The sequence below is a fragment of the Phocoena sinus genome, chromosome 11 (assembly GCF_008692025.1).
Source record: "Phocoena sinus isolate mPhoSin1 chromosome 11, mPhoSin1.pri, whole genome shotgun sequence".
In the NCBI taxonomy this organism is placed as follows: Eukaryota; Metazoa; Chordata; class Mammalia; order Artiodactyla; family Phocoenidae; genus Phocoena; species Phocoena sinus.
The window spans coordinates 38,823,392-38,844,675 of NC_045773.1; the positions used below are offsets into that span (position 1 = coordinate 38,823,392).

The 21,284-nt window shown below is 42.7% G+C and overlaps 1 protein-coding gene across 4 annotated transcripts in view; it reads right to left on the minus strand.

Moving 5' to 3' along the window:
* Nucleotides 1–21,284, minus strand: part of DAG1 (dystroglycan 1) — a 63,938-nt gene that overhangs the window by 14,577 nt on the left and 28,077 nt on the right. For all 4 annotated transcript variants that reach the window (XM_032648589.1, XM_032648588.1, XM_032648590.1 and 1 more), the window contains exon 2: nt 4,034–4,430. In XM_032648589.1, the coding sequence (XP_032504480.1) occupies nt 4,034–4,318 (285 nt within the window). In that variant the 5' untranslated portion in view covers nt 4,319–4,430. The remainder of the gene's footprint in view (nt 1–4,033; nt 4,431–21,284) is intronic.

The following is a 21,284-nucleotide window of genomic DNA, read 5'->3' on the forward strand; positions in this document are numbered from 1 at the left end:
GCAAATACTCAGCTCACTGTATCGACTCAAGGCAACTTTGGTCAAGACTAATCCATGTACAACATTCCAGTGGCCACTGGAACAAGGGTAATCGCTACAGGGTCTGGATATTCAGAAGATGAAATTTGATGCTGGGTAAGAAATGTACCTCCAAAAACGCCATTTTTCATCTAATAAACTAGAAACTGGCTTACTGGGGTGTTTTGAAGATTACATGGAAATCTTTCTCAAAGACTCTACAAACTAGAAAGAGCTCCATGGAACTGAGACAGGATCTTCGGAAGTATGACCACCTCTGAGAACACAAAGCCACCCTAAGAACAAGCCAAAAGCTAAAGAGAGGGGGTCAAAAAGGAAAAGGAAGAGAACACAAGGAGGGTCAGGTGAGGAGTGGATCTGCCCAGATTCAAGGGAAAGGGGCATAGACACACCTCTCAATGAGAAGAGTGGCATGGAATGGAAGTGGCATGGAAGAGTGACCATTTCTAATCTAGATACCTGGGGCTTGTGGGTCAGAGAGAGGCAAGTTGGTAAAGCCTCATTGGAGCCTGGGTGTGCTTTGACCAACGGAGTACAAAGGAAGTGTCACTGTGCAAGTTTCCAAGCCCAGGCCTTAAGAGACTGGCAGCTTCCACTTCCTGTATCTTGGAATACGCAATCTTGGAACCCAGCTATTGTACTGTGAGGAAATCCAGGTATCTGTGGAAAGGTCTACATGGAGAGAAACCAAGGACCTTGATCAGCAGTCCCAGGTAAGCTCCCTGCCAACAGGCAGAACCAACTTGCCAGCCATGAATGAGCCACCTTGGAAGTAGATCCTCCAGGCCCAGGTGAGCCACTCTAGCTAGTGCCATGTGCAGCAGAGATGAGATTCCCAGATGAGCGCTAAATCCCTGAATTCTTGGCCACAAAACTGTGAGCAAAACAAACTGGCCATTTCAAACCACTATGTTCTTATGCTTTAAACATACCAATAAATAGCCAGAACACTATGTGTATGTAGAAATCTAAGCGCAAAACAGATATTAAAAACTACCATAACAGGGCTTCCCTGGTGGCGCAGTGGTTGAGAGTCCGCCTGCTGATGCAGGGGACACAGGTTTGTGCCCCGGTCCGGGAAGATCCCACATGCCGCAGAGCGGCTAGGCCCGTGAGCCATGGCCGTTGAGCCTGCGTGTCCGGAGCCTGTGCTCCGCAACGGGAGAGGCCACAGCAGTAAGAGGCCCGCATACCACACACACACACACACACACACACACACACACACACAAAATCTAGAAACAATAAATGCTGGAGAGTGTGTGGAGAAAAGGGAACCCTCTTGCACTGTTGGTGGGAATGTAAATTGATACAGCCACTGTGGAGAACAGTATGGAGGTTCATCAAAAAACTACAAATAGAACTACCATATGACACAGCAATCCCACTACTGGGCATATACCCTGAGAAAACCATAATTCAAAAAGAGTCATGTACCAAAATGTTCATTGCAGCTCTATTTACAATAGCCCGGAGATGGAAACAACCTAAGTGTCCATCATCGGATGAATGGATAAAGAAGATGTGGCACATATATACAATGGAATATTACTTAGCCATAAAAGGAAACAAAATTGAGCTATTTGTAATGAGGTGGATAGACCTAGAGTCTGTCATACAGAGTGAAGTAAGCCAGAAAGAGAGAGACAAATACCGTATGCTAACACATATATATGGAATTTAAGGGAAAAAAATGTCATGAAGAACCTAGGGGTAAGACAGGAATAAAGACACAGAGCTACTAGAGAATGGACTTGAGGATATGGGGAGGGGAAGGGTAAGCTGTGACAAAGCGAGAGAGAGGCATGGACATATATACACTACCAAACGTAAGGTAGATAGCTAGTGGGAAGCAGCCGCATAGCACAGGGAGATCAGCTCAGTGCTTTGTGATCGCTGGGAGGGGTGGGATAGGGAGGGTGGGAGGGAGGGAGACGCAAGAGGGAAGAGATATGGGAACATATGTATATGTAACTGATTCATTTTGTTGTAAAGCAGAAACTAACACACCATTGTAAAGCAATTATACTCCAATAAAGATGTTTAAAAAAAAAAACTACCATAACGAAGTATAGACCTTGGAATATTTTTAATTCATATTCAAGCCACACCTCTGGGGAAAGAATGCTGTAGGCCAAGGGTTAGAAAACTATGGCCATGAGGACTTCCCTGGTGGCACAATGGTTAAGAATCCGCCTGCCAATGCTGGGCACACGGGTTCGAGCCCTGGTCCAGGAAGATCCCACATGCTGTAGCAACTAAGCCCGTGCACCACAACTACTGAGCCTGTGCTCTACAGCTCACGCACCACAACTACTGAAGCCCGAGCGCCTAGAGCCCGTGCTCCGCAACAAGAAGCCCACGCACCACAACGACGAGTAGCCCCTGCTCGCCGCAACTAGAGAAAGCCTGCGCTCAGCAACGAAGACCCAATGCAGCCAAAAATAAATAAATAAAATAAAATAAATAAATTTACTAAAAAGAAAACTGTGGCCATGGGACTTCCCCAGTGGTCCAGTGGTAAAGAATCTGTCTTCCAATGCAGGGGACGCGGGTTCGATCCGGGCTGCCACCTGTCTTTGTACAGCCCATGAGCTAAACATGTTTTTTGCGATTTTTAAATGAGTGAGGGGAAAAAAAATCAAAAGAAGATATAGTATTTCTTGACACGTGAAAATCACATGAAATTAAAATTTCAGTTTCAGTAAAGTTTTTAAAAGTAAAGTTTTATTGGGGGCTTCCCTGGTGGCACAGTAGTTAAGAATCCGCCTGCCAATGCAGGAGACACAGGTTCCAGCCCTGGGCCGGGAAGATACCACATGCTATGGAACAACTGAGCCCGTGCTACTGCGCTCTAGAGCCCATAAGCCACAACTACTGAGCCCATGTGCCACAACTACTGAAGCCCATGCGCCTAAACAAGAGAAGCTACAGCAATAAGCCCACACACCACAACGACGAGTAGCCCTGCTCACCGCAAATAGAGAAAAGCCCGTGTGCAGCAACAAAGGCCCAATGCAGTCAAAAATAAATTAAATAAATAAATTTATTTTTTAAAAAAAGTTTTATTGGAACAGAGCCATGTCCATTCGCTTGCATATTGTCTATGGCTACTTTCATACTACACTGGCAAAGTTGAGGAGTTGCAACAGAAACCATATGGCCAGCAAAGCCAAAAAAATACTATCTGGCTTTTTTAAGAAAAAGTGTGCTGACATCTGCTGTAGGAGATGTTCATAGGTTGAGCAGTACACCCCACCCACCCACATGGCTCCCATGCAAACTCAATCAGGAACTAGGGGAAATTCCAAGGTCCCACAACCCCAGACAAATGGATGGTACTTCTTCACACAAAAGCTTCCTGTTTCAACTAATTTCCACCCTGGGTTGGACAAGACACTCTTCAGTTACAAAGATCTCAGATCCCCTTGTTTTCTGGGTTGCCTCCCCAAAAGGAGATGAGGCAAGGCTGAAATTTAAGTACTAATTTTGGTTCTTAAGTGACCAAATACATTAGTAAACATAGAACACCAAAGCAAAGCAAAACTCCAATATTTACTTATACCTTATTTTTTAAAAATAGGTTCAAAGCATTTAAAAGTTCCAAATTTCTTGGGTTTAATCCCATGGTTAATGAAAGCAGACCATTTCCTATACACAGGCCCTTCCATCAAATCCCTAACTTGATGACCAAAAGATATTCCAGAGTACATATGTAAAAGCTTTTTAATGGTGACACCCTCAAAATGGGAGCAAGAATAAAGGTTTAGGATGCTTTTCTGAGATATATGGGGACCCTCTAGTGAACGTCAGCGGCTGTCCCTCTCTTAAGGAACATTTAGCAGGTCCTGGAAGAACTGAGCTCAGAATTCCTGGAAAACTGAAAAACTAAACCTAAACTAAAAAACTAAAAAATCCTAAAATTAACACTAAAATCAAAACTAAAATGGAAGATGAGAATTATTCCTCATTTACAGTTTATATCCAGTCTCACCTTGATGACTTCTCCATTGGAGGCAATTAAATCTGTTGGAATGGTCACTCGAAATGAGCGTCCGACGACAGCAGTGCCATCAGGAATGCCAACCACCGTGGGAACAGCCTCATGGAGGTCTGAGAGTACTGAGTGCATGGACGCCTCGAGCTGGTTCTCCCAGTCCCTGACGGCCTCCGAAGGCTCACTGGGCCAGCGGGACTGAGTCACAGCCACAGATAGCAGAAGGAGAAAGGTCCTCCCCCAGAGGGGGAGCAGCAGCGAGAGGGCCACAGACATCCTCATCCCGGGCTCAAGTCTGCTCAAGCAGATAGTCTAAGAAAGGAAGCAAGTGACGTGGTCCCAGAACTGGGTCCTCAGCCTCTCCACACCTGCTCCATCCCAGAGCACCCAAAGCCTGAAAAAGAAGAAGAGTAGACTCAGACTTCAGCAACTTCCATGGTTTCAAAGTTGAGCACAGGCAGTTACTACCCCCTAAGTGTTCCTGCCAAAAATATCTACTCTGAGTTGGATCAAGTCTCAGCCTGCACTGTCCAGTACAGAGCCACCAGCTACATGTGGCTACTGAACACTGGAAATGTGGCTGGTCCATTAAGTATAAAGCACGCCGTGGATTCTGAAAACTAAGTATAAAAAAGGAATGTTGGGGACTTCCCTAGTGGTCCAGTGGGTAAGACTCTGTGCTCCCAATGCAGGGGGCCAGGGTTCGATCCCTGGTCGGGGAACTAGATCCTGCATGCATGCCATAACTAAGAGTCCGCATGCCACAACTAAGAAGTCTGTAAGCTGCAACTAAGACCTGGCACAGCCTAAATAAATAAATTAATTTTTAAAAAAAGAATGTAAAATATCTCATTAATACTTTAAAAATATTGATTACATATTGAATATTTTGATATGAAAATATTAAGTATAGTTAAGTAAATAAATATTAATAAATAGTACATAATAAAAATATTAAATATATTATTAAAATTAATTCCACCTGCTTATTTTTATTTCATGTGACTACTGGAAAATATTAAATGACATATGTGGATCACATTATATTTCTGTTGGGTAGTACTGCTCTAGAACTAACTTCCAGTTCATAGGAAACACAGGGCCATGAAGACACAATCAGACAAATCTAGAATGTGTGACCTTCTACAAGATAACTGGTCTGGTCTTTCCAAATCTGATGCCTCTAAATACAAGGGGACTATTCTAGATTTAAAGACCGCAACCAGATGCAGTGTGTACATCTTGACTGGACCCTGGATTTACTTTTTTTTAATTTATTTTTTATTGAAGTATAGTTGAATTACAATGTTGTGCTAATTACTGTTGTACAGCAAAGTAACTCAGTTATACATATATGTACATTCTTTTTCATATTCTTTCCCATTATGGTTTATCACAGGATACTGAATATAGTTACCTGTGCTATACAGTAGGGCCTTGTTTATCCATTCTGTATGTACCAGTTTGCATCTGCTAATTCCAAACTCCTAATCCAACCCTCTCTTACCCCCCACCCCCTTGGTAACCAGTCTATTCTCTATGTCCCTGATTCTATTTCTGTTTCATATATAGGTTCATTTGTGTCGGATTTACTTAAAAAAAAAAAACACACACACACACACAAGACCAGCTCTCAAAGGGACAGCTGAGGAATTGTGCATGTGGGCTGGAGATTATATTTATTGTTAATTTTCTTAGGTGAAATGATGGTGGTGTGGCTCGATAACAGACTGTCCTCAATTTTGAAGTATTTAGGGATGAAGTATCAAAAATCTCTGCAACTCACTTTGTTTTTTTTTTGTTTGTTTGTTTTGTTTTTTTTTTGTTGTTTTTTTTTTCTGCAACTCACTTTGAAATGGTCCAAGGGGAAAAAAAAACATGTGCATGCATATATAGAGATAAAACAATGTGCCAAATATTACAATTATTAAGTCTTAAAAAAATACTTTTGAAAAAAATTGAAAAGCCAAGTATTTGCACAGAGAAGTGTGGCAACCACCCACTTCTCACACCCCACATATTGCATATATTTGCAAACCAGTGCTAGTGAACAAAACTTATTTGAACTCTCTTGCCCCCCAACCCCCAGCAGTGACTAAAACCCTGCACATTGTCCCCTCTCCCCCACACCAGCTTCAAGCAGCTCATGACCCTGCTCTAAGGCTGGCAGCCACACAGATGCACTGTGGGACTTTCTGGGTGCCCACAGGTGGCCACAGCCATCACAAGCAATTTCCCATTCTGGAAAATGATGAAGCCCTGCCCTGAGCCAAGCTGTTGAGGAGCCACGTGATATTTTTTGACCTGGGTAATGCAAAGTAAATAAAATTGCTGAAGAAAACAAGGCCACTGAAACAGACAGTGTACTCTGAAGTCAATGCAAATCCAAGCCAATGCCAAAAGGTTTTTTTTGCTATTGACTTTGTTATTCCTGTTCTTATTTTGTTTTTGAACTAAAAGTCATGAGACAGAGACAAAACCCAAGAAAGTAAAACAATTTTGAGGGCTGGAAGTCCTATCCTACCAAACCAAGACTTATCACAAAGCTACTGTATTTAAGGCAGTGTCACATGGGGCAGAGTAGACACTGGACTGTGGAACCAGAGGGAGAGCCCAAAACCTGCTTGCAAAGAAGCTGTTCAAAGACACCAGGACAAGTGGCTATCTATGTAGAAAAAAACAATTAGGTTTCTTCTGTTACTTCTCCATCAAAAACAAGATAAATCCCAGGTGGATTAGATACATAAATGTAAAAAGCAAAACTTTAAAATGTTTAGAATATAGCAGAATGTCAGAATAAGGAAGGATTTCATTTTTAAAAGATATCAAAAAACACAAAACATAAAAGAAAAAGACCATTGGACTTTCACTTCTAGGAAGATGAAACAGATGTACTTCTCCTTAGTTTCCCACTAAATACAAGGGAAAATCCTAGATATTATATATATATATATATATATATATAATAAACATGAGACTCTTAAACAGTCAAGAGAAGAAGGCAGAGCAGCTAGGGACCCCAGGATTCAAGGAATGACACAGCAGTGAGTTCCCTGGGTTTTCTTTTGCCTCATGTATACCAGAAGTGGAAGCTGAAGAAGCTGGCAACCCAGTAATGCCAACAGATGAAACAAAAACCGTCCTAACAAAAGTCTGCTCTCTTTATCCAAAGAAGCAAGAAGGGGGTAACCTAGCAAGACATAAAACATTTAGACAGTAACAGCTTTTTTCTAGCAAAACACCACAGAAAAAACTGTGGCCCCACTCCCACCCATGCTGACAAAGGCCAAGTGGGGAGCCAAGACTTCCACCCTCATGAGGCTGTAACAAGGCACCCTAATATCGCCACTGGGGAGGGAGCTGGGACTTTCATCCTCACTGGCTAGTAACAATGCACCACCCTCTACCTCCAGCCCCTTGGTGTCAGTGGAAACCACATGGCGAACCTGGATTTCTATATTCCCACCCAAGCAATAAGAAGGAGTCTCTCCCCATCCCTGCTGGGATGGTGTCAGAGGAAGACTGGTGGAGAGTCAGAACTTTAACCATTGCTCAGCAGTCGTGAGGCCTAGGGAACTAGAACTCCCACCCTCAACCAGCAGTAATAAGGACTTCACCTGCCTTCAGGTGTCAACAAAGGCTGAGTGGGGAACCTGGGCTTCTACCTAAACTTCCCAGTAATCAGGCAGTGCCTCCTCTACCCTTTCTCTGCCAGACAAGTGTCAAACAAAAGCCAGCTAAAACAGAATCTAGAGTTTCAGAACAAAATACAAAATTGTTCAAGTTTCAATCAAAAATCACTCATCATGGGAATTCCCTGGCAGTCCAGTGGTTAGGACTTGGTGCTTTCACTGCCATAGGCCCGGGTTCAATCCCTGGGTCAGGGAATTAAGATCCTGCAAGCCATGCGGTACAGCTCCCCCGCAACACCCCGCAAAAAAAAAATGCTGAAAAATCACTCATCATGCCAAGAACCAAGAAGATCCCAAACTGAACAAAAAAAAGACAATCAACAGATGACAACTCCAAGATGAAAAAGATAGGTAGAAAGGAAAAGGATGGGAAAAGATATATCATGCAAACAATAATTAAAAGAAAGCAAGAGGAGACGTATTTATATCAGATAAAGTAGACTGAAGAACAAAGAAAATTATCAAAAAGCGGTACATTATATAATGATAAAAGGGTCAATCTATCAAGAAGAATACTAATCCTAAATGTATATGCACCAAACAACAGAGTAGCAGAACCATGAGAAGCAAAAACTGATAGAACTGAAACAAAAAATAAACAAATCAACAATTCTAGTTGGAAATGTCAACATCACTCTCTCAACAAATGATAGAACAACTAGAAAGAAAATCACCAAGGGTACAAAAGAACTAAAACATGCTATCAATCAATATGATTTAATCAACATTTATGGAGCACTCCACCTGACAACAGAACATATATTCTTTTCAAATGTCCACAGAACATATACCCTGAGAGATCACATCTAGGGCCATGAAAAAAATCTCAACAAATTTAAAGGAACTGAAATAATACTGAAATGTTCTCCAACCCCAATGGAATCAAATTAGAAATCAGTAACACAAGCATAGTAAGAAAATCTCCAAAGGCTTGAAAACTATACAATGTACTTCTAAATAATTCCTGTGTCAGAGAGGAAGCCTCAAGGGAAATAAAATGTTACACTGAACTAAATATACATTTGTGGGGTTATAGTAAAATTTGTGGAACACAGCTAAAGCAGCTCTTTGGAGTGAATTTACAGCACTGAAACCACTAGAAAAAGGAGGAAAAGTCTCAAACCAATAATCTATGCTCCCACATCAAGAATCTCAAAAAAAAAGAGCAAAATAAACCAAAAGCAAGCAGAAGGAAGGAAATAGTAAAGCACAGAAATCAATAAAATTGAAAACAACAGAAAAAACTCAATAAAACAAAAAACTGGTTCTTTGAAAAGATTAATAAAATTGACAAATCTCTATAAACAAATTACCAATATCAGGACTGAGACGGGATATTACTACAGATCCTGCAGACGTCAAAAAGGATAGTAAGGAAATACTACCAAGTAACTCACAGATTTTGATAATTCAAATGAAACAGACCAATTCCTCAAAATTTGTAATTTAAAAAATTTATAATTTAAAAACTCCCACAAAAAGAAATCTCTAGGCCCAGACAGCTTCACTAATAAATTCTACCAAATATTTAAAGAATTAACACCAATTCTACACAGTCTTTTCCAGAAAGTAGAAGGAAGAAATACCTGCCTATTCATTTTATGAAGCTAACATTACCCTGACACCAACATCAAAGACAATACCAAAAAAAAAACAGAAAAGAAAATGCAGATGGACACAAAAATTTTAACAAAACATTAAGAAACAGAATTTAGCAATATATAAAAAGAACTATATACCATAACCACGTAGCACTTATTTCAGGGTGCAAGGCCAGTTCAATATTTGAAAATCAATCAATGTAATCCACCATATTAACAGACTAAAGAACAAAAATCACATGATCATATTAATTAATGCAGAAAAAGTACCTAACAAAATTCAACACCCAGTCACGATAAACACTCTCAGAAACACAGGAACAGAGGACAACTTTCTCAATTTGATAAAGAGCATCTAATGGTGATAGACTGAATGCTTTCTCCTTAAGATCAGAAACAAGGCAAGGATGTCTGCTCTCACCACTGGTTGTTTTTGGTTTTTTTTTTTTTTTTGGCTGCGTTGGGTCTTTGTTGCTGTCCATGGGCTTTCTCTAGTTGCGGTGGGGGGCGGGGGGGCTGCTCTTTGTTGCAGTGCACAGGCTTCTCATTGCGGTGGCTTCTCTTGCTGTGGAGCGCTGGCTATAGGCTTCAGTAATTGCAGCATGCAAGCTCAGTAACTGCAGCACAGTTGTGGCTTGCGGGCTCTAGAGAGCGGGCTCAGTAGTTATGACACACAGGCTTAGGTGCTCCGCAGCATGTGGGATCTTCCTGGACCAGGGATCTAACCTGTGTCCCCTGCATTGGCTGGTGGATTCTCAACCAGTGCACCACCAGGGAAGTCCCCTACCACTCTTATTTGACATAGTGCTGGAAGTTCTAGCCAGTGTAATAAGGCAAGAAAAGGAAACAAAAGGCATGTAGATGGTAAAGGAAAAAATAAAACTGTAGGGACTTAAAAATAAAACCGTGTGTCACAACTACTAAGCCCATGCTCCAGAGCCCGCAAGCCGCAACTACTGGGCCCACATGCCATAACTACTGAAGCCCATGTGCTCTGGGGCCCTCATGACACAACTATTGAGCCTCTGTGCTGCAACTACTAAAGCCCACGCACCTAGAGCCCATGCTCCGCGACAAGAGAAGCCACCGCAATGAGAAGCCCATGTACCGCAACAAAGAGTAGCCCCTGCTCTCCGCAACTAAAAAAGCCCGCACACGGCAACAAAGACCCAACACAGCCAAAAATAAATAAAGTTAAAAAAATAAAACTCTCCCTACTTGCAGATAACATAATTGTCTGTGTAGAAAATCCCAAGGAATCCACAAAACAAACTCCTAGAACTAATAAGTTTGGCAAGGCCAAAGGATATAAAACAAACATACAAAAATCAGTTGTAGGGCTTCCCTGGTGGTGCAGTGGTTAAGAATCCGCCTGCCAATGCAGGGGACACGGGTTTAAGCCCTGGTCCAGGAAGATCCCACATGCCGCAGAACAACTAAGCCCGTGCGGTACACGGGCCTCTCACTGCTGTGGCCTCTCCCGTTGCGGAACACAGGCTCCAGACGCGCAGGCTCAGCGGCCATGGCTCACAGGCCTAGCCGCTCTGCGGCATGTGGGATCTTCCCGGACCGGGACACGAACCCATGTCCCCTGCATCGGCAGGCAGACTCTCAACCACTGCGCCACCAGGGAAGCCCCTCAACTGTATTTCTGTATGCTAGAAATGAACATGCAGACACCAAATTTGAAAGATAATACAATTTAAATTGCTTTAAAAATGAAATATCTAGGTGTAAATCTAACAAAACATGTACAGAATTTGTATGCTGAAAACCATACAACACTGGTGAAAGAAATCAAAGATCTAAACAAATGGAAAGACATACTGTGTTAATGGATTGGAAAGCTCAACACAGTAAAGATGTCAATTCTCCCCAAATTGATATACAGGTTTGTAATAGGCTAAATAATGGCCGCCCAAAGATATCAGGTCATAATCCCTAAAATGTGCAAATGTACTTTACAAGGAAAGTCTTTGCAGGTGTGATTAAATTAAGAATCTTGACCTGGGGAGATGATTATAAATCCAATCACAATTCTCATTATAAGAGAGATGCAGAGAGAGATTATACACACACACAGATGGAGAAGGGGATGTGAAGCCTGAGGCACAGATTGGAGTGATGTGGCCATAAGCCAAGGAATGCCAAAGAATAGTGGCAGCCACCAGAGCTAGAGGAGACAAGGAATAGATTCTTCTCCAGAGTCCACAAAAGGAGCACAGCTCTTGCCAACACCTTAATTTTAGACTTCTGATCTCCAGAACTATGAGAGGATAATTGTGTGTGTTATTCTAAGCCACTAAAGTTGTAGTAATTTTTTACAGCAGCCCTAGAAAACTAATTCAAGGTTTAACGTAATTCCTATCAAAATCCCAGTAAGAATTTTTGTATATATAGAAAAGATTATTCTAAAATTTATATTAGGACTTCCCTGGTGGCACAGTGGTTAAGAATCTGCCTGCCAGTGCAGGGGACACAGGTTTGATCCCTGTCCAGGAAGACCCCACATGCCGCGGAGCAGCTAAGCCCATGAGCCACAACTACTGAGCCCGCATGCCACAACTACTGAAGCCCGCGCACCTAGAGCCCGTGCTCTGCAACAAGAGAAGCCACCACACCACAACAAAGAGTAGCCCCCACTTGCCGCAACTAAAGAAAGTCCACGTGCAGCAATGAAGACCCAATGTAACCAAAATAATTAACTAATTAATTTAGAAAAATTTATATGGAAAGGCAAAGGAACTAAAATAGCTGTGATGACTACCAAATGTAAAATAGATAGCTAGTGGTAAGCAGCTGCATAGCACAGGGAGATCAGCTCAGTACTTTGTGACCACCTAGAGGGGTGGGATAGGGAAGGTGGGAGGGGATATGGGGATGTGTGTATGCATGTAGCTGATTCACTTTATTGTGCTGCAGAGGCTAATGCAGCATTGTGAAGCAATTATGCTCCAATAAAGATGTTAAAAATAAAATAAAATAAAATAGCTGTGATGAGAAAACAACTATTTTGATTTGCTGCCTAGGCATTTCCCAGAGTCTGGACATTGCAATAAGGATCTGAGCTTAAGATTCCCACCATAAATTCCCACTTTGCTTTTCCTGGGGCATCTTTTAAAATATCCACTTAGAGTTGAGCCCCTGAAAAATAAGGGACCTCTGCCCCGACCACCATGTAAGTAATAGGTGCTCTCTATCTCCTGCTCACTTGTGACCTGAGACAGATGACTGCCCTTCCCCTGGCTCACTGCCCACCCCCCTATGTCTGGGATCTGTAAGTAATAGACCTTGTAACTTTAGTTCCTTTGTGTGGGTGGATTGGAACTGCACCTTCAATCAAAACGACCCTATGGTCTTCACTTCCCCAAACTGGGAGCTCAGATGTTGAGGGAGCTACCTGCTGACCTCATGTGGATGGCTTGTGCCCCCGCAATCAGCAGGTCATAATCTTAAATTTAATACACCAGCTCCAGCTTCTCAACACAATAACAATTTTGAACAAGAAGAATAAAGAGGAATTAGGGACTTCCCTGGTGGCACGGTGGTTAAGACTCCATGCTCCCAGTGCAGGGGGCCTGGGTTCAAGCCCTGGTCGGGGAACTAGATCCCACATGCATGCCGCAACTAAGAGTTTGCATGCCACAACTAAGGAGCTGGCAAGCCACAACTAAGGAGCCCACCTGCCACAACTAAGACCTGGCACAACCAAATAAATAAATTTTAAAAAATAAATTTTTTTTTAAATTTTAAAAAATAAAAGAATAAAGAGGAATTATTCTACCTAATATCAACTTAGAGAGCAAAGTAATCAAGACTGTATTGGTGGGGATTTCCCTGGTGGTCCAGTGCTAAAGAATCCACCTTCCAATGTGGGGGATATTCGTTCAATCCCTGGTTTGGGAACTAAGATCCCACATGCCGTGGGGCAACTAAGCCCACGTGCCACAACTATTGAGCTCTCGCGCCTCAACGGGAGAGCCCACATGCCGCAAACTACAGATCCCACACGCTCTGGAGCCCATGTGCCCTGGAGCCCCCATGCCACAACTAGAGAGAAGCCCAAGTGCCACAACTAGAGAAACCTGAGCAGACCACGTGCTGTAACAAAAAGATCCTGCATGCCTCAACAAAGATCCTGTGTGCTGCAACTAAGACCCGACGCAGCCAAAAAAAAAAATAAGGAAAATAAATATTTTTTAAAAAGAGACTGTATTGGTGGAGGGACAAACACATAAATCAATGGCACAGAATACAGAATCCAGAAATAGACCTAAACAAGAATGCTCAACTGATTTTTGACAAAGGTACAAAGCAATTAAATGGGGGAGAAACAAATGGTACAACAAATGGTACAACCATTTTCAACAAATGGTACAAACCAGATGTCCCTTCAACAGATGAATGGTTAAACTGTGGTAGGTACATCCATACCATGGAATACTAGTGAGCAATAAAAAGGAATGAACTTTTGAATTGACACACTCAACAATTTGGACGAACCTCAAGGGAATTATGTGGTGTGAAAAATGTTAATCCCAAATGGTTACACAGTATATGATTTCATTTATATAACATTAATTTTTAAATTAATTAATTAATTATTTTAAAATTTTGGCCACAGGGCTTCCCTGCTGGCACAGTGGTTAAGAATCCGCCTGCCAATGCAGGGGTCTCGGGTTCGAGCCCTGGTCCAGGAAGACCCCACATGCCGCGGAGCAACTAAGCCTGTGTGCCGCAACTACTGAGCCGGCACTCTAGAGCCTGCAAGCCAAAACTGCTGAGCCCATGCACCACAACTACTGAAGCCCACACGCCTAGAGCCCGCGCTCCGCAACAAGAGAAGCCACCGCAATGAGAAGCCCGCGCACCACAACGAAGAGTAGCCCCTGCTCGCCTCAACTAGAGAAAGCCCGCGCACAGCAACAAAGACCCAACGTGGCCAAAAATAAATAAATTTATTTAAAAAAATTTTTTTTTGGCCACACTGCGCAGCATGCAGGATCTTACTTCCCTGACCAGGGATTGAACTCGTGTTCCCTGCAGTGGAAGCCCGGATCCTTAACCACTGGAACACCAGGGAAGTCCCCATTTATATAACACTCTTGAAGTGACAAAATTATAGAAACAGAAAACAGATTAGTGGTTGCCAGGAAATAAAGAGGAAGTTAGGACATGAGGGGAAGATGTGGCTATGAAAGGGCAACGTGACAGATCCTTGTGGTGATGAAAATGTTCTGTAATTTGATAGTATCAATGTCAATATCCTGGTTGTGATATTGTACTATTATTTAAGATGTTATCATGGGGGGAAACTGAGTAAAGGGCATACAGGATCTCTCAGTATTATTTTTAACAACTGCATGTGAATCCACAATTATTTCCAAAAAAATGTTTTAACCTAAAAAAAAAAATTTGAATTAGAATTTTAAATTTCTGTACAATAAAGGATACCATAAAGAAAATAAAAAGGACCAACCACAGCCTGGGAGAGAGCTTTTTCAGTGCATATGTTAGCTAAAGGATCCCTATCAAAATATATCAAGTGCCCTAAAACAGTAAAAATGGGTTGAAGAGATAACAAACAAGTAATTCACAGAAAAGAAAACCTGAAAGCAATAAACATAAAAAAAGATGCTCAACCTCACTAGTAATCAAGGAACGAAAATTAAAGCAACATGAAAAACACTTTTTCCCACCAGACTTGCCAGCAGTGTTAAGTGCCACACTTCTCAAGCGGGACACCAAATGATCACGGACTTAGAAGCTGAGGTCCTGCAGGCAACAGTTCCACTTAACTCCCAGTGACCTTTGTGAGGTCCTCTACCAGGAAAGGCAAGGAAGGAAACACCCAGTTCTTCAACACCTGGTGTTCTCTGTATCCTGGGTGGAGGTCTTCTCCTCAGATCCTTATAAACTGCCCCCAAATTTAAGTTTTTTCTTCAAGCCCTTTTCTGTTTTGTTTTTTTTTAATATCTCCCATTTTTTTAATTGTCTGTGCTTTTGTACCCCTTTTATAGTTTATCACTTAATTTTTTAAATATTCTAGGTCTTTTGTTTTATACTATCTTAAATTGTAACTTTATTGTTTTCTTTACTGTTGCATAGTACTTTCTATAACTTTTCCTTTCTTATACATATTGACTATTATTTAGTGAATGGCTCAGCTCAACCAACACTCCACAAGACTGTAAGTTGTAGAAAGGAAGGGCAGGAAAGCACCTGTTGCAATCACTGATGTATGCCAAGCACACACATAATAAATGAATGGAGAGGATACAGGACATTTTTTTTTTTTTTTTTTTTTGCAGTACACAGGCCTCTCATTGCTGTGGACTCTCCCGCCGCAGAGCACAGGCTCCGGACACGCAGGCCCAGCGGCCATGGCTCACAGGCCCAGCCGCTCCGCGGCACGCGGGATCCTCCCGGACCAGGGCACGAACCCGTGTACCCTGCATCAGCAGGCAGACTCTCAACCACTGCGCCACCAGGGAAGCCCCATTTCTTTTTTTTTTAATCTTCTTCTGACACTCTTACTCTTTTGTGTACTTACTTTTCTACTTATTAGATCCAGTTGATCTTTTGCTTTTCTAATCTGATTCTCCATTTAAAAATTCTCAGCTTATTTGAAAACAGCAACAGTATGAGACACACCCTGTCCTACCAGGAACATAAGCTCAGTATGCTATCTGTGGACATATGACGACACGGGGTATCTGTTTCATGGGCATGACTAAGTGCTCTGCATTTAGCAAGCAGGCATTGTCCACGGCACAACTCCAACTGCTGCTATGTGTTGGTTTTCCATGTTCTGGGAAGAAAAGATCTTTTTGCAAACTGGCAAAAAGCAGCCTTGTGTCTTTCTAATACTGGCTTCCTATAAACAACGGTCATGTCTCCCTATGCTAGGAACTTGTCAGGCTGCATCCAAACTCCACTATTAGGACGTCCCTTTGGAAGGCTTTCCACATAGTCTCATACTCACACACTTGGTCATCCAGAGATGGAGGCACTACAGAGATCCTCCTCCTCAGTTTTCAGAACCAAGGCCTAAAGAGAGGTAACACTCAACCATGGTCACACAGAGCCTGTGGCCAGAAGATGGTGGGAGGAGAAGGTGCTGAGGAACCAGAGAAAAGACTATGTCAAAAGTCTTCCTGACACAGCCATTCATTTCAACACTGCACATGCACACTCACATTACACCCTCTGGAATACCAGCAAGTGCTAAGGGTAGGCCAAGAATATGTCTCAGCTGAACTCACCACTGTTTGGCTGATTGACACTGCTGAAGCTCTCCTGCTGAGAAATGGGTAGTGGGAATGGGTAACTCATTCCTCTGTGCCAATCCCCAGTGCAATGTCCACCACTAAGTCTGAGCTCGGCACTGCTCCAGACCCCAGCAAAAGCCAACTCTGTGAAGAGGGACCTTCCCAGAGCCTTGGGGAAGCCCCTGGCGTTCTGAACACTTGCTCAACAAGCCATGGCATACAATGTGAAAAATGGGCGTACTTCCTTTCTCCAACTGTGATACTGGGGACTCTTCAGTGATGGGCAGAAATAAAAAGCCAAGTTTTCAGCAGTGCCCAAAAGGTGGTGCTCTTTGTAAAACAAAATACATAAAATCTGCCCTGGAGGCAGGTGTATTTAAAGTTTACCAGATCAGGGCTTCCCTGGTGGCGCAGTGGTTGAGAAGCCGCCTGCCAATGCAAGGGACTTGGGTTTGAGCCCTGGTCCAGGAAGATCCCACATGCCGCAGAGCACCTAAGCCCATGAGCCACAACTACTGAGCCTGCGTTCCAGAGCCCCCGAGCCACAACTACTGAAGTCCAAGCACCTGCAGTCAGTGCTCCACAACAAAAGAAGCCACCACAATGAGAAGCCCTCGCACTGCAACAAAGAGTAGCCCCCGCTTGAACGAAGACCCAACGCAGCCAAAAATAAACAAATAAAATAAATAAGTTTATAAAAAATAAATAAATAGTTTACCAGATCAATCGGCAGGGACACAACCAGAGACTCCAAAGCATTATACAGTGGTAGGTGAGGACCCCAGACATCTGAGGAAAGAATCCTTCCCGGCTCCCTCCTGTCACTAATCCCTATCTATATGCAAATGAAGCACGTTTGGGGTTGGGGCGGGGAGAGGAGAGGCCTGCGAGCGCCTTGTGACTCTACCCTGTCCAGACAGACTTGGATCCCTGGGAACTAGAAGATTCCCTCTGGAATTCCAGCCCCAGGAGAGAAGTAGCTCTGTTCCAGCACTGGCTACCTCCCAGAGCTAATGAGTGCCGCATGCATGGAGTAGGCTCAGTCAATAAAACTTTCCACTCAAAAAACACGTGGAACAAATGCATACACGACACTAACTCAATTTGTAGTAAACTTAACACTTCCTCAGGTGCAGAAAAACCTACAGAGACTGAAACTTTAAAGTATCTTAACTAAAAACTCTGAAAGAATGGCTCCCTACTAGTTTTTATTCTCTAAGAATGAAGGAAAAGTTGTGGGATTCAACCCATTATTAACCATACAAAACGAAGCAGAGGCAGCCCAGCCCACCACTCACAGGAACCCCTAAATCTCTAATAGCTATATTACCTAAAAATAGTATTTAAACTGTCAAACTGCTACCATTCACGATGTAATTAAAACACTTAAGGAAAATGGGATTTTCTTCTTAAAACAAAACTAATAAAATTCCATGACCTTGTTTTAAATGATCAAAAGGAATAATCTTAACTGAAACAATCACTTTAGGTTCCATCTAGCAAAAAGGCTTTTGTCCAGACACTCAGAAGTTAAAAGTAAATGTTAAATGTCAGTCTAATATTAATCTAAAAATTCTAGAGGGTTAACCGGTTTAAAACTGCTCAATCTGATGGCCAACAGGATGTACTCAACACAATGGAAAACAATAGTGTGAAGTCATTGTTTACTTGGGCTTCAAACACCAAAAAGACAGGCAGATTGCTCTGCTTTGAGTTTAAAACAGGACTTTTTCACACCTTGGGGTCAGATGAGGAAGGTGTTGAGCCAAGTCACTGGTGAAGATGCAAGGTGTCACCCTAAAATCGTTCACTGCTCAGGAGGCAGATGAGGTTTCCCTGACACAAAGCAAGTTCCTCTCTGGCCTGTGTTCTGTGGGAGTATCATCAGAGGTGTGGGGGCAGCCTGGTGAAGACACCATCAGGGAGCTTGGGAACCCACCAAGAGTCCAGGGCCACATACACAGCAAGATATTTAAAAGTAAAAATATTTGGAAGAAAAAAATTACCACCTGTGAGAAACAAGCACTACTCAACAGTCTATCAAACACAAAAGCTATTTGAATGCTTTTCTCACTTGGAAAACTCTTGGAAACTCTGTTATCACAGATACAAAAAGCAGAGGTCCCAGAAGAGCAATGATTTCTGCTGACGGTGGTTTGGTTTTCTCAACAAAGGCAGGAAGGAAGTAAAGGCTTTCTACCTGGGTACAAACTCACTCAGGTGCAAACACATCCTAGAGGAAGGGAAGAAAGACAAGGTTCAGAAGCCAGGGCTGAAAGGCCATTTCTCCACTGGACCGTGGTTTTTAGCCTGAGTAGAATTTTAACATCTTATGTGATAAAGCTCACTGAAAAACAGTTCCTTCTACACTCCACTGAACTCCATATGCTGCTGTTAAACATTACTCAGTACTCATCTGCACACTTAAAACAGTTAAGATGGTTATGTTTTATGTTGTTTTGTTTACCACAATTTTTAAAAAATATAATGGTTAAGGAGGCATATTTTACGTTATGTATATTTTACTACAATTATAAATATTTTTTTAAAACCCACATTACTCAAGTGTCACACCAATTAGACTTCGGAAAAAACTTATAAGGCTTAAGTCCAGTCTTCTAATCATCGATGCCCAGGTAGGGAACTGAGGCTGGAAAAGGATAAACTGAGCCCAAAGACAAGGACCAGGCCTAACTGTCCATCTGGCTGCAGCAGCTGGACTTGGAGGTGGGGTGGAAGTAGGGGAGTAAGTGTGAGAGGTGGGTGGCCAGACTCAGCAGAATACAAGTGGGAATGAGTTACTACATTTGCATACCCTTGCGGCATCCAAGAACCCAATTAAAGTAAATTACAATTATCTCAAGAGAGCCCAACAATAGTTAACACTTCAGTGTATATTTACCGACTACCTACCCTGTACTAGGTGTGAAGCTTCATTTGCTATGCATGTAGTCTTCCCAAATTTCATACAAAAATAGTCAATTAAGATTTACATACATTACTAAAACACAAGAGGTAATAAACTAAATACTTATATAAGTGTCTTCCAAGTAGGTGCTTACTAGAAAATAAAAGTTGCGTTCTGACTCCCCAAACTTCCTCTGGCTATCCAACCCCTTCTTCATCTCAGTACAAAGGTAGAGTTGGGACTACACTGTGAGGGCAGAATGGTCAATTATCTGTCGGGTCAAGGCTGAACGCCAAGGGTTGCCCAGAGAGGAAAGGAGAGAGAAAAGGTCCACTGCAGGGGTCTGACGCCACATATGCTCTGCTGCCCTCTTCCCCAACTGATGCCTAGCACCAAGCAGGCACTCAGATATCAGGGAATAGCAACGGGGTTTCCCCTAAATCCCCACAATGATTCACCAAGCACAAAGCAAAAAATCATCTGATTTCACACTTTGAAGTTAAAAGCTGAGCTTTCTGATATTTTTTCCATTATACTACAAAAGACTAAAAATAAGTACCACAGCTCAAAACTAATATGCTAATCTGACTTGAATGAATTAAGGTTAGAAAAAGATTGTTGACTGCTGGCCTTCCTGACCTAACTGGCTAATCAGACTCCAGAAAAGAGGAATGAGATGAAATACTGGGGTGGCCACAGCCACTCCCAGCTCCCTACTCAGGCCCCCCATTACTGCAGCCCTTGATCCTGCCAGCAACCTCACAATACAGGCCTCAGGAGCCAGACAGGGGTATCCTAGCTCACATGACTGGGAGCTCTTGCACTTTCACTGTAAGGTGCCATTGTTCTGAGTGTTTATCTAGGCAAATACTAGCCTTCAGTGTTTAAAGCTGTGACCTGCTTTTGGCCACATTCTTTTTGGGGCCACATTCTTAAGACCCAACCATCAAGAACATTTCAACCATGCCAGAAATTGCCAGATCAACAAACCTTGTTTATAGAAGGACAAGACACAACTAGCACCCACTCCCTTTGCTCAGACTTTCTTGCTAGCATAATTCCTTCCCTCCCACATATGGCTCTGATTCGCCCTTCTACCTACCTCAGCCTTGCTACAGCTGCAAAATCTAAATAATCGTAAACTTCTCTGGTAGGTCTTAGGGCTGTGTTTCCAAAGGCTGGAGCAAAAGGGCCAAAAGATGGCCTTGCAGACTCTTGGAACCCCTGCTCTGCAAAGCCACAGCCACTCTATGACCAGACAGTGAAGCAGTGAACAAGGCCAATGCTGAGCAGAAGGTCATGCCATGCGTGACCTCGGAATCAGGCCTAGAGTGGCACCTGAAAGTACCAGCTCCCAGTGAACTGGTGAAGGCAAAGCTCCTGGGCCAATCCCAGCAACTTCTGCATTGCTGGCCTTCCCCAGTAGAGGATATGGGGCTGCTCTTCAAGGATCACAGCACTGATTCAGAGAAATACAATACATCCAGTTCAGGTACCTCTACACCAAGTAAGATGGAGGAAATGTATTACTCCCAAGTGCTTTCCCCCTCCTCAAAGCTCCAGGAGATCCCCAGTCACTGTCTGCCACAACAGATTTAAACCCAGGTATAACACAACTGAAGAAATCCTTGAAGATGCCCTTGTCCTCACCTCCCACTGGTTCTACCTTCTCTTCCTGCAGGCTTTGATCACTTCCTTAGCACAAAGGAAAAAGTATGTTTCCACTCAGTAGTAATTATTTGGAAATTAGTTCCTGATTTTTAGAACCCAAGGATT